A 14,244-nucleotide genomic window follows, 5' to 3' on the forward strand; every position below is an offset into this window, starting at 1 on the left:
ATTTGAAAAAGAGTATTACAAAATCAGTGATTTTGACAGACTTCAGAAACTATAGGTTCTTAGGACACAATCTTCCAAATTTGGGGGCAGCTACTAAAATGGGCTCAAATTAAAAATAACACAAATAACTAGCAACATTTTACATTTTCAAAAATTAAAAAATTCTATGTGAAATAATGATACTCCAGACGCAAAAAAAAAAAACTAGAGAAAAGCAAGTTTTTAAAATTAAAAAAAAAATGAATAAAATAAAAAATGATTTGTGATGTAAAGCAGATGAATTCTCCACCTCTTTAATTAAAATGTTTTTTCGTTTTTTTAATATCCGTCATTGAACAGCCGACCCAATTTTGGATTGACAACTACTAATGTTCAACTCTGTAGCCTTGTAATTTTGAACCAGACCAGAAGACAAGGAAACTCCTGGATCAGTACCCTCAGAGATATTGATTTGTTATGGGAACATGGAGGACTTTGCGACTCGATAGATTTAACATGCATCAGTCACCATTTACTACACAGAGAGTCTTCGGCCGGCAGAGATTGAACCCACGACCTCTTGGACACGGGCCCAGTGCCCTACCAACCAGGGTATCCTGGCCCTAATTACAAATTTATAATGATCTTATTTATTGCAAGACAAAACAAAGAGTTTCCAAATAAAGGAAAAGTTACATTTGTATCCATAGCTTTTAATTAGAGCTGATCAAATGTCATTATGTAAAAACAACAATATATATATTTTATTTTTTTAAAAATTTGGTTTAATTTTGCAAACATAAATCTGCTCAAGCACTATTTTGCTATTTTTCTTGATGTAGAATACACATCCCTGAGTCATAATTTTTTTTTGTTACATCCCCTCTGCAACTTTTAGCATAGATAAGAAAATGCTGAAATTACATTTTTTTTTTTAAATAATTATAATAATACTATCAACTCTAAACACAACATAAAACAAGGACAACATATTGAGTAACATATGTCATTATAAGATTATAAGATGTCATTGTTAGAGTTTTAATGCTAGTTGTTAAAGTGTGGAAGAGTATAAAATCTTATTTACTATTTTCACACTACCTATGCATATTTGTTTAGAGCAAACTGTGGGGAGAGTAGATATCAACAATGTCAATCTTCGTCTATGAAAAGGTACCCCAAAATAGAATCTAGTTAACACGTCTTATATACTACTGAATTGGAATTACATTTTTGTACTGGTAGATACATTACAGTCCTACCCCACCAGAATTATACATGTGATAGAATTCGATGAACGGATACCACTAGATGATTCATTGCTGTTTTGTGAGAAGCTGGGAGAGCTGTATTAAGATCACCGTACTTTTGAGTGCTGATCGTGAGAGCTGTAAAGTTCACGGCCGTGGTCGTTCCTGTGTTGTCTTTAGCAGTCGAGTGTATACAGGCCGACATTGTCTGTGATCGAGACAGAGTAGCAACGGCGCAAGGAGGACTATGTCGCAGTGACAAGTAGCAACTCAAGTGTTCAATGTGGACCATCCATTGAAGTAGGAGAGTTCAAATCTAGTGAGCATTTCTGCCTAGGTAGGCGTGTTCACATCACGTCAGAAGGTCAACAATGTGGGGAGAAATATCGACAATGTCAACCTTCATCTATGAAAAGTACCCCCAAAAGTATCTATGAAAAGTAACATAAAATCGTGTTAACATGTCTTATATACTAGTGAATTGGAATTACATTTTTGTAGTGGTAGATACACTACACTAACTATTACCGAATAAGTAGAATAATAATTTAATATTTATAAATTAAATTATTTTCCTAAACAGAAAATATGATCAAACATTCGTAAATTAAATACTTACATAGAGAGCAATTGATTGTGCCAGATTTTGAAAACTATGGGCCTTATTGTCTAGGACTTCCATATTTTTGGGTCTCTATTTACTAAAAGCGGATCCCACTTTAAAGATGAATTCTCTACCTCTTCATCTGTCTACTATTATTCACATTTATAATTAATCTACCAACTGATAGACAAAACAAAGAATTGCAAAACAAAAAGGGTTACATTTGAATGATCAAGAATTTTAATTAGGTTTGCCAAGGGAAAATCAAGGAATCAAGGAAAAATAATGATATTGTTTGTACTTAGAATTATCTCATTCTTTCTACAGCTTTCTATAACTAACTATAACTGTCTTGTTCAGCTATAAATAAAAAAGAATTTTTAAAATTATATATTTAAAGTTTGGCTATAATTTTGCTTGCATAAATCAACAGTTGGGCTTTTTTTAATGCTTCAAAATTAGACATCCTAGGGAACATAGCTAATTATTCGTGTACCTTCTTGGAGTATTTGACTTGCTATTTTCCATAAGCAGAATCACTCACACATTTCAAGACATGAAAAGGAATAGTTTGAGCATTAAATTTTACACAGGGCTACAACTCAAATCTAGAAAAAAAAATCCCCTGTGTTTTCCTTGTACGTATTATACACAATATATTAAGAGGAAACAATTACAGTGCTCTTGTATGAACTATATTGGGGTAACTATACTAGTTTTAATTGTTGGAAAAACTTGAGTAAAAAAGGAACAGCTGATATTTGTGACATGATTAGTGGAAATTAAAAATTATGTTAAAAAACCATCACATAAATATGTAAAGTAAGAAAATATTTTTAAAAATTGTCACTACAAATAAAATTCATTTATGATCGGTAAGTTTCTATATATTTTTCCTCACATATTCAAAAATAATTTTGCTATTGTAAAACTTTGGCCTCAAAATTGTATCCAAATTTAAAATCACTGTCCGTAGCTAAATTTCAATTCGAATTTAATAAAAACATGCATTTAACAGTAAAAAGTCATTTTTATTATGAGAATATTTTCGACTAGGTCATACAGAAAAAAGTTTCACAGAGAAAAAAATTTTCATATAAATGTCTGTTCAAATAAATTTACAATAGTGTTTAAGATAATGTTCAAATGTTTAAAATAATGTTTGAATTTCGACTTCCTGTACAGTTTATAGAGGGAGAACCTCATCCTTTCATTTTAAAAAACTCAGCAAAAAAAGCTCACTTTGATATGGTGTAAGCGACCTGTTAGGCTTACCACATTGCACTATCTGACTAAATATGTGCTACCTTTTCATAAAAGACAGCTGGCAGAAAAACTCCTCTTTTCCATAGATTGCAACGAGAACAGGGTTTGTATGAAAACTTTCCTTTTTAAAAATATTTTGTGAAACTACCGTTTTTCCCAAAGTGGAATTTGTGAAGGTACTGCTAAATGCTAGTAAATTTACCCTGGACAGATCCCTGCATATAGTGTTTTCTTGAAACAAAATGTATTTTTCAGAAAAGTTTTTACCATAAGGGGTTCCGGATCCTAAATCAGCACCAGCATCAATCATATCTTGTCCCAGTAAATCTAAATTTGATGGATGCTCTCTTCGCTTATCAAGTTTCTCAAAAAAGTAATCTTCTACACGGGTATCTAGAAAAGACAAAATGCTTTCAATTTTTTTTTCCAAAAATAATATATAAAAAGAGAAACAACATTTTTAAAAATATATTTTCTTTCTATTAATAAAAAAATAAATAAATTTATTTTATTTTAAAAAAATATAAACACAAAAACCCAAACCAAATAAGAATTATTTGGAGCTTAGGGCACATTAATTTTGTAAGCTAGAGAAGAAAAGGTTAGAAAACTGATCATATATCACTTTCAAGTACAATAATTTAAGTACAATACTTAAAAAAAACTTTCAGAAATTGCAGGAGAAGGAAATTATAGGAATTCTTTTAGTACTTTTTTTTTTCTTTTTGTACATATTTCTCTTTGTACATTTTGTACAGATATTTAAAAGACTGTCATTTGTACTTACAAAAGTTACTTTTACAAAATTAAAAGAGAGAAAGAAAAAAATATTTCACCTAATAAATTTTTTTCTTAACAACACATAAAAAAATTATATATTATCAATATACATATTCTTCCTTTTTGCACTTAGCAAATCAACGCAAACTAAAAAAAAAGTATACACACATGCAGACCTGGAAGAATTTCATAGAGCATGAAAAATGATTAGTGCTTTCATACGTTACAGGCGGACGGTACGCGAAATGGATTTTGGTTGAATGAATTGTGAAAATTTTGGATGGAACAAAGTGAAAGCCCCACTTTTTGCAAGATTCGCGGTGAAAATCGATATGGTAAAAAAAATATATCTCATAGTGGAAAAGGAAAAATTAAGTACTTTTTAAAAACACTAAATGAAAAAAAGTGCCTTTAAGGACTTTCAAAAGCAAAAATTTAAAATAAGCCCTTCTTAAAAACGCTAAGCACCATGTTAAAAATATTGTTTTAAAAAACCATGTGAATATTAGCAGCAATAACTGTTTAAAAAAAGTCGATTGAAAAAACAGTGATATCGTTGAAACAAAAAATGATAAATAAATGCAGGAATAATTCATTATGTTGCGATATCAGCCGACTCCACTTTCCATCATCACTAACGAATTCATGACGACAGTCTTTAGTTGCAAAACAGCAGTGCTGATTCCCGATCCACAGAGAGTATATAAAGACTTAACTAATTGATATCCGTTTCTATTCTTCCGTTACCTATTCGCTCATGTTGTTTTGTGATACTTATGTGTTATTTTTGGATTATTAAAGATAGTTTTAAGTCGTCATGATTTTTCTTGAGGATACCTCGTCAATGATGCACACAATATAACAAATTATGTCGTAATAATTAAGTACAAAAAATTTTGGGATTTAAAAAACAGTAATAAAAAAACACCTCGTTTAAACACCAAAGGCCAAGTGGCAAGAAAGTAAAATTAGGCCTTTATCAGGTGCATATCTCAGGCTCAGAATGAAACTCTTCAATTTCCAAAAGCCAGTCTGAACTCATCTCTACCAAGCAGTGGCGTACGCAGAATTTTTTCAAGGGGGGTGTTCATAATTTTCTGAAACTACTAAAAGAAATTCGAGTCAGTAATAAAGCACTATTATTTCCCTAATTTAGACAGCTAGACAATTTTGACTTTTTATTTAGACAACATTGTTCAGTTAAATTTTGATTTCATTTTTTAAGTTTAAGAACATAATGTAATATCTTCTAAAAAAAGTCCAATGTCATATGGGTGGGAAGTAACACTTTGAGGGCCACTTTCACATTCATCAGATTTTGTTATGCTAGAAACGTTTTCTTCAACGGAAGTATCACATTTCTGTACAACAGAAAAACTTACATTGGTACTAGATGCTGCCACCTCACTAATTTCAGGTCGCGGTTTTTTCTCAAAATAATTAAAAATTGTTCAATTCTTGCGTTTTGACATCCTAAAGATCCAAGAACAGCAAATATATATATATATATATATATATATATGGATTGGTACAGAAATATCCGCTATGCTACGATCTCAAAGTTTCGAGCTGGAATGAATAACTTCAACGAGCACAGTATCTCCAATGGTACTGTTACTGATTTCTTCACTAGTTGAAATAGTGGCGACGACGGGTTAAGCGATTGAATAAACTTTTTGTTGAAATAAATCAAAACAGATTTAGCGACAAGCTCCGAAAGACAAGCGGCAGAGATAACTCTTAGTCTGACTAACTAACTCCACTGTACTCCGTTCCCCCTTTTATATAATTTTTCACCGCATCTCCAAAATTCTCAAATTGTCTCAAAGACCACAGAACGTCTAGGATTCCAGAATCATCGCGTAAAGATCTCGTGAATGACAGCCAGTCTCGAAAACTATACTGGTAGGACAGAAAGGAACCAGTCCGTAACAGTATCACGTGAATTTGGTTTCAAAAGTACAACCCTATTATGGTAAATGCTTTTTCAGTATTCTGAGAAATACCGTGAGAAAAAAAAATTAGGCATAAGGCAGATAAAAATATATAGCCTTAAAAAATAATAGCTCGCATAATTTCTACTAAAATTTTTATTTTTGTCTAATCTCAAGGGGGGTGTTTAAACCCCTAAACCCCTCCCTTGCGTATGCCACTGCTACCAAGTAACGTTCCATAGAAGCATAAAAATTTAAGAAAGTTCAAAGACATGTTATGATTAACTGCATGTCTTTTTCTGTAAGTTCTAAAAAAAGACAAATTTTAATGAGAAAATGTGTTTTGTAAGCATTTTTTTGTTATCCTGATGCTTTCTAAAGCTTAAGTTAAACTTAAACCTAAATCAAGTTCCTAAATTTAATAAAGCTTCACTAATATCCTTTCTCTCTAATTCTAGAATAGCGATTTAAACACAGACATTCTTATTAATTTTAAACAAATACTTGGATTGGGTTGAAGAACTGCATCAGTTCTTGATACAAGTCTTTCAGTCCAATGTTTTGTTCTATCAGCACGTAAAGCCAGTCCATCATAATGAGCATCAAGTTCAGTTTTTTCTGATGTACCAAGTTTCTCTTCAGTATACTTAAAAAAAAATGTACATTTTAAAGGAAAATCAACAACTGAACAATTTTTATGCAATAAGAACAAAATATGTTGCTACCAATTTATTAGAAAAGCTACAATTGAAATGTTATTAACAGATATTTCTTTTTAGCTAAATATCTAGAGTGTATATCAACATCAATTAAAAAAATTTCAGATAACATATACAACAACATATATTTTTGGATAATCACGCCTTATTTAATTAAAATGTAAGTCTAGAAAATTAAAATAGAAAGTGCTATTTTCAAGCAAACACTCTTTTAAATGATCACAATTTTGGAATTACTTTTATAATGTTTTGAATTTTGCACATTTGACTTGTTTTTATCTAGGTAATTGAATAATTCTTCGCAAGTCAGTCATTTCAGAATTTCAGTCTCGTGTTCTTGAAATTAATCTCAAACCGCATTTTGCTCTTACAAATCAGCATTATAAAAATAAAATAAAAAAATCACTTTAACTTTCAAGAAAAAAATTCACCTAAAAAGCTCTAATAAAAAAAAAAGAGAATACTGGTAAGGGAAGAATGAACGTTTGATGAAAGTTGATGAAATTTTGAATTGCTGAAACCTGCAAAAACTTTATCAAAATATAAAACTTTTTATATTGCATTTTAATAAATTTTTACAATTACTATTTAATCTGTTAAATCCTGGGATTCCAGCCAAAACCTGTAAGGGGTAGGTAAGAAACACCTGTCTCTTACCTCCTCAGGGGTCTGTCTAGGTTTTTCTGAGAGGTACCTATTTAAGAGGTACCTTATTTAGGCATAATTTGTGATATTAAAAAATCAACACAAAAATCTGGTAAAAATATGAATTTATCGCTTCTTACAGGATACAAAAATAAAATTTTAAGAAAAGGTATTTTGTGAAAGTTGAATTTGTGAAGGTACCGCTAAGCGGTAGTAAATTTGGCCTAGACAGACCCGTGATCCCCCTTACTTCATTGCCCCGTGACAGAATCGCAGCATGTTATAGAATCGCACATTGTCGCAGAATGTTATAGAGTTCTTGCAGAAAGATTTTTCTTTTGAAAAGTGAAAATAATTACTTTTCTTCAGAAGTTTACACGTAATAATTGAATCATGCATTTAGGTAATCACTTTTTGACGTGTTCAATTTACGGCGATAGTCCCTGTAGTTTAATATTAAGCTGATTTAAATGAGACGTTGCATCTACAATGAAATTAAAATTAATGGATCTTCTGATCGTACTTTAGTTCTGAGTGATAAACTCCATTTCCAGGAGAAATGCTTTAACTTTTAATAATGAGGATCCCCGAGGCAGAATCGCAGCGACACGGCGACATTGTCCCAGAACATTAGAGAGTTCTTGCAGAAAGACTTTTCTTTTGAAAAGTAAAAAAATTACTTTTTTTTTCTACAAAATTTTACATGTAATATTTTAATGATACATTTAGATAATCACTTTTTGACGAGCTCAATATACGCCAATAGTATCGTAAATCAAAGTAATGTTTCGATTGAATTTTTGGCAGTTATTGATATTGATTTTCACACGGTTTTTAAATATCCCGACACATTTCAAACAATATGTAAAATTCGAATTGTGCATTTGAGTATTTACTTTTAAAGGTAATGATTCTATTGAATTTTTAGCAGTTATTGCTATTGATTTCTCCATAGCTTTTAAGCCCAATGTTTTTTATACAATATTATTTATTAGAACAACCTAATCTTGAAACAAAACACGCATTTGAGGAGTCCGATTGGCGTGACTTCGTTGTCGATCTTTTTTTTCGGCAATTACTTATATGGATTTCATGATTTTTAATTCTATTTTTTACTGTGATGATTATTTACAAAATGCGAAGAAGGAAATAATTTGTGCGTATCCCCTCCCCCCAACAAAATCCGAGAATATCACCCATAATAGTAGAATAAAAAATTATTACATGTTCAATTGAAAAAAAAATTCTAGTAATATAGTTTTCTTTAAGTAAACACAGCACTTTTGTTATTTTAAATTAGTAACATATATGTTGGTTGTTGGTTATTATTCATATAACATATATGTTTGTTATTATTGAAAGTATCTTGCAGAAAGATATTAGTGCTAGAGAGTTTTGTCGCAGATAGCTAGAACAAATTCTGCCACAGGGCTTCATTGTTCAAACCCCTTACTTCGTTGTTCTTATTGATTAAACCCTTAGAGGTGTGATTTACACAGAGAGAACTTTGTCATGTGATTCACGGACAATTTTCAGTCAAGAAAACCCTATCCCTAGTCTTTTGCTATGGATATGGATTACTGAGCTGTATTTCAAACTATAAATTTCAATTAAAAATGGTCGCTTACTGCTGTACATACTGATATGAAGAAAAAAATTTTAAAAAGAACATTTTACATTTCACAAATAAGATTTTTATTCTTTTATACTCGTTATTAAACATTTATTTCTGATTTATATGTCAGCACGAAAGGTTATAAAATGAATTTAATTGTTTTTTAACCTGTAAAATAGCTACTATTTTTTATACATTTATTTAAATTGATAGATTATAATGTAGTTAACATATATAGGTATTCCATTACAGTTAAATTTCATATTGATATAAAATTTCGGATATTTATACTGCTTTTTTTTATGAAGCACGTGCATTGAATTTGGCGCATTATTTTTACGCCAATATTTTGTAAACAAATCTCTTCTTATTTTTACTCTGTAATTTATATTGATGCTTGGTGGAAATGAATTTTTTGAAGCAATTTCAAGTGAATTTAATTAGATATTCTAATTTGTATTTTAATACAATTAATAAATTTTTGGATCAAAAATAAAATCATCTTTTAATAAATTTCCTCATTAAATAAAATTTATAAGCTGAGGAATATTAATTTTTTATTACTTAGAAAATTATTTTATTATATAGGAACAATTGCTTGAATATTAATATTTATTCAGGAAATTTTTACAATTATTATTCAGAAAAATATTAACTAATTAAAACTTAATTGGCATGACTGTATTTTCTTAAAAATAAGTTGTCAAAGGTGTAGCTATTTATTATTATTATATACATTTTATTTTCACTTTTGAACATAAAAAGGAATATTTCTCTTTTTGATTATAAAAAAAAATTATATTAAATGTTAATTAAGTCACGAACTATCAATATGTCAAACAGCTAGGTACATATTATTCTTATGTGGAATTTTGTAATTCTAATTTAAATCAAGAGACAAATAACAAAACTAAAATTTGTTAATTTAGTTTAAATACTTTTATCATTTTAGGGTAACTCACTAAAATTTTAAACTTATGAATTGGTTAAAATAAATTATTATTGCATAACAAGCAAATTAGGATCCCAAATTGTAAAACATGTATCAATATTAATATTTGTTTTAAAAATGAAACGAAATATTTTGTTTTTGTCAGAAAAATAATCAGATAATACAATCAGATAAATAATAAATAAATATCAGAATAATAGTACCAATAAATATCAGAGAATAAAACTAAAACCATAAAGAAGTTAAGCAAAAGATGAATTGTATACCTGAGTAGGGATGGACATAGATATATATTATTTATGTATATATATATTTAGATAAAAAATTGCTAATTTAGTTGTTCTGCTATTTATTATTTTTTTATTGCTATACGTAATCTCAATAAAATTTTATGCATTGATTAAAATTAATTATAATCAGAGTTATTTATATGCAGGGTATCTACTACAGTTTAGATTTTCAAATTCATTACTTTTTATGACTTCCCATGACAAATTCCAAGAATTTTTCATGACTTAACAAAGTTACCATTTTCTCCACAAAAATGCAACAATAAATTTAAAAAAGCATTATAATAACATTAATTGAAATGATAGGTATAACCAAAACTGTTATACTCTGCATCTTCATATTTATAGATTTTAAATTTAAAAAACAGAGTAAAGAAAGAGTTGAAGCAATAAAATAGCTAAAAAAATACAAAAGCAAATAATTATATCTTATTTTATTTGTGCAGAACTATATTCTAAAGATACTTTTTTTGTTCATCAGAAAGAAAAGAAATACTCCTGATTTTCTTGTTCTCATTTCGAAATAAAATTAAATTAGCCAATGACTGGCTTGCTTCAGCTAGAATTTTCAATTGATAAAATAAAATTAAAAAAATAATAACAAAAATTCTGAAATCACAGAAGTTTAAAAGATAATTCGCTCTAAAAATGATGTTTTTTCCTTTCATTTTTTTAAAGAACACCATAATTTTTACAGAACATGATAAAAACATTTTATATTTTAATAAAATATGACCGTGAGTGGAGATTTTGTTACAAATTCAGATATTCGGGACACCATGAAATGGGGGGGGGGTAAATTCTAAGGCGTTAAAAATTAGATTTCCATGATTTTTTTAAAAAAACAGCTAAAATCATAACATTTCATGACAAATTTTGTTCAATACTGAAAATTATGACTTTCCATAATTTCTCATGACTTTCCAGGTGAGCAGATACCCTGTATATGACCAATTGATGTATATATGTAAGGAAAACATGTTTTAAAAATTTAACTCAATATTTTTTAGGGGGAAAAATGAAATAAATATGTAGTACTAACAATTCCTAAAGTAAAGCATTTCCACAATAGCCCGTTGAGGGATCATAAATGCTAAGCTGCTACAATTTTGAGACCAACAGCCATAATAGTGACAAAATATTCCTGTATGATGCAACCGCCAACTATGAATTTTTTGGTAAGGTAACCCCTTTACCAGTTCACTTTTGAACAACTTTTCAGAGCCCTGTTAGCTATCTCTACCCTAATATTTCCTCTAAGGTTAAACGACCTGACTTTTGTTTGTCTCTTTACTTCTCTACCTTCATTTGACGTTTCGACACTGAGGAAGATTCTTGTTTATAGAACTGAAACTATATTATGTCTATTTATTTACTTTTATTTGTGCTTTATTCTTGTTGCCTTTTTGCTTTAAACAAGAAAATGTCCTAATAGAAATGGTATTAAGACGCAAATTAGCATAAAAATAAAAGATAGCAACTTTCAAATTAATTTTTTCACACATGCAAAACTCATTAAATATGTTATAAATTAAATGATTTGATTAATTCGTAAATTTTGTCATTCCATATGCACAATAATTTTGTTTTCTCTAGGGAATTTTCTCATATCAGTACCAGTTCATGTCTACTAAAATCATCAAGATTTCACTGCCTGGTGTTGGTACTTACAAAAGAATTATCATGGATAGCCTTTGTCCCTTCTGTGATGTTCTTTTATTTATTTGTTATCACTTTTTTTAGTTTCTCACGTACCACTTCCTGATTATCACCAAAACTTCGCAATCTAATCTGAAATCTAAGCATGAAGGCAGTTTAAAAGAAGAAAAACCTCAAATTTACTAAGATGCATGAGTTATAATTAAATAAAATAGAAAATAAAGAAGAAATTTACGTGTAATAACAACAAGAGGGGATGAATTGACTATTGATCAGTACACATACAGAGAAAAGAGATTTGAAAAAAAAGTTTGTATACTTAGGAAACATTTATCATCATGAAAGAAATGTATTTCAGTCATCGTAATAGCCCAATGACGAAAAATATTTTCTTTAATAATTAAAGTATAAGATCTTTGAAATAAACGATCCTGTTTAATAGTCAAAAATTAAGAAATCTCATTAGAAATTTAAAAATATTTTTTATTGTATACATACTTGAACTGCTCGACTAAAAGCAGTAGCTGCATCGGCAGCAAATCCTTTAATAGATTTCATACTGAAATCCATAATAAACTTGGAACTAAGAAAGGATTTAAGATGTGGAGAGTTTGGGAAACTTCTATCTAATTATTTGACATAGAATATCAAACCATACTACTCTTTTTTGATCGAGAGATCAGTCTTTCATATTACTAAACTTTAATGATTAGACATATTAATTCTGATTCTAGCGATGCGCTTCTGACTACTTATTTCTTTAATAAATAAGACTCCGCAATTTAGTACAAACCTCTTTTTAAAAAAGAGGAAATTGCTCAGTTGGGAGCTTTGTCATTTTAAAGACATTTTTTTCTAGACTTCCAAATCCATAGAAACTGCATTTTTTCGGAGTGTTGACTTTTTATTTTTATATTATAACCGTCATTGAGCAGTCGACCAAGTTCTTTGGGTTTACAACTGCTAATGTTCAACACCGTAGCCTTGCAATTTTGAACCCAATCGAGAAGACAAGAGAATTCCTGGATCGAGCATTGGGGGAAATTTGCCTTCGCGGAGGACTTTTTGATGGAACTAACCCGCATTTGCGTTACATGGAGAAGAAAACAACGAAAACCATCCACGGTTAGCCTGACGGCTAGGGGACTCTAAGCAATGATCCGCCTACCACTGTAGGTAATTTACGGCAGCACTATGGTCGGTGTGAGCCCTGTGCGAAATTCGTATCATCCAGCTATCACTGCGATTTGAGCTCGGTTCACCTCATTGGAAGGCGAAAGCTCTATCCCCTGAGCCACCACGGCTCTGTCAGAGACCAAAGCCGTCATTACTCTATAGATGGGGTTTTCTACACTAGGGAACGCTGCAAGCTCGGGACTGCCTAAATTTCCGGGTTACTGTTTCAGTTGTATGTTAAAGGCATTTGGCATCATTGTGTTTTGAGATTCTTGCAAACAATGTATTTGATTACTTATTACTTGTGTTTACAATGCTAACAATACTTGTGTTTACAATACTAAAAGTGTTAACACCAACGTAAGATGGTGCACAGCTTGCAACACGAGCAAACAGTAATAAACAAATGGAAAGAGGCCAAATCAAGACTGCCAAAAAAGCGAGATATTCAAAATCTAGCAACCATGTCACCTTTTTTAATAATAAATAACAAAATAACTAAAACAAATTTTCACTCCAAACTCCCCAGAATTGCATAATAACATTAATATCTTATGAAATACGGCAGATTTGAGCTCAGAAATTATCCAATTTATTTCTTTTATTGAAAACAAAATTATCCGTTTGAAAACATCGCCTATCAGAATAACATGTAGTAAGCAGCTGCAAACTTTTTAACCTGAACTAGAGTAGGTGCCGAGCTCGAGATTGTTATTGTTTACATTCCTATTGAAAACACCATCCATAATGAACTGTTGCTTCTTTTGAGCATGTCATAATAAGGAAAGCGTCTCTAGTCTCGTACATTTCCAAGCATAGATTCCTATGCAATGAAATTTGAAACCTGTAACTTGATGTACTTTTAACTCACTTAGAAGTTTGCTGCAATAGTTACGCGACTCCTGTTATCTACAACGTTTTTAAAGTTGTATCTTTGGACTAAATAAGGACTGAAATACGTCCTTTTTTTTTTTTTTTTTTTTTTTTAAAAAAATCAGTAGTTGTAGAAGCAAAACTAATTTTAGATCCCGAATTAGGCAAGATCAAGTATAACAACGCAACAAAATTTGCTCCCCAGCGGAATCATACTTGAATGCGGAAATGATTATTTGATTGGTTCAACCGAAAGTTGATGACAGTTTTTAAAATGCTCTCAATTAATTCCTTACACTTGAAAATTACAACAAAATTATTAACTTGAAAATTACAACTTTTATTTGATACTAGCCAATTATCACCAGAGTATTTATAGTTACTTGTACTTAAGAATCACAACCCAAAATTAAAAATTCGGCAGCAAGAAAACAAAGTCAGCATTCTAAGAGATCAATCTTAAAAATTAAAGAAATTTTCGCAAAAACTCACTATTTAATAT

At 30.0% G+C, this 14,244-nt stretch overlaps 1 protein-coding gene across 2 annotated transcripts in view; it reads right to left on the reverse strand.

Annotated features, from left to right (window-relative positions):
• EndoB (SH3 domain containing GRB2 like, endophilin-B) overlaps nt 1-12,458 on the reverse strand; it is a 47,598-nt gene extending 35,140 nt beyond the window's left edge. The window contains exons 1-3 of one of the 2 annotated variants that reach the window (XM_016064338.4): nt 12,192-12,458; nt 6,318-6,459; nt 3,367-3,492 (exon numbers count right to left, since the gene is read on the reverse strand). In XM_016064338.4, coding sequence (XP_015919824.1) covers nt 3,367-3,492; nt 6,318-6,459; nt 12,192-12,263 — 340 coding nt within the window. In that variant the 5' untranslated portion in view covers nt 12,264-12,458. The remainder of the gene's footprint in view (nt 1-3,366; nt 3,493-6,317; nt 6,460-12,191) is intronic. The other variant, XM_016064337.4, reaches the window with a different exon arrangement.
• Between the last annotated feature and the right edge of the window lie 1,786 nt (nt 12,459-14,244).

Source organism: Parasteatoda tepidariorum, chromosome 7 (genome assembly GCF_982258835.1).
Source record: "Parasteatoda tepidariorum strain Cologne lab strain chromosome 7, Ptep-v5.0, whole genome shotgun sequence".
In the NCBI taxonomy this organism is placed as follows: domain Eukaryota; kingdom Metazoa; phylum Arthropoda; class Arachnida; order Araneae; family Theridiidae; genus Parasteatoda; species Parasteatoda tepidariorum.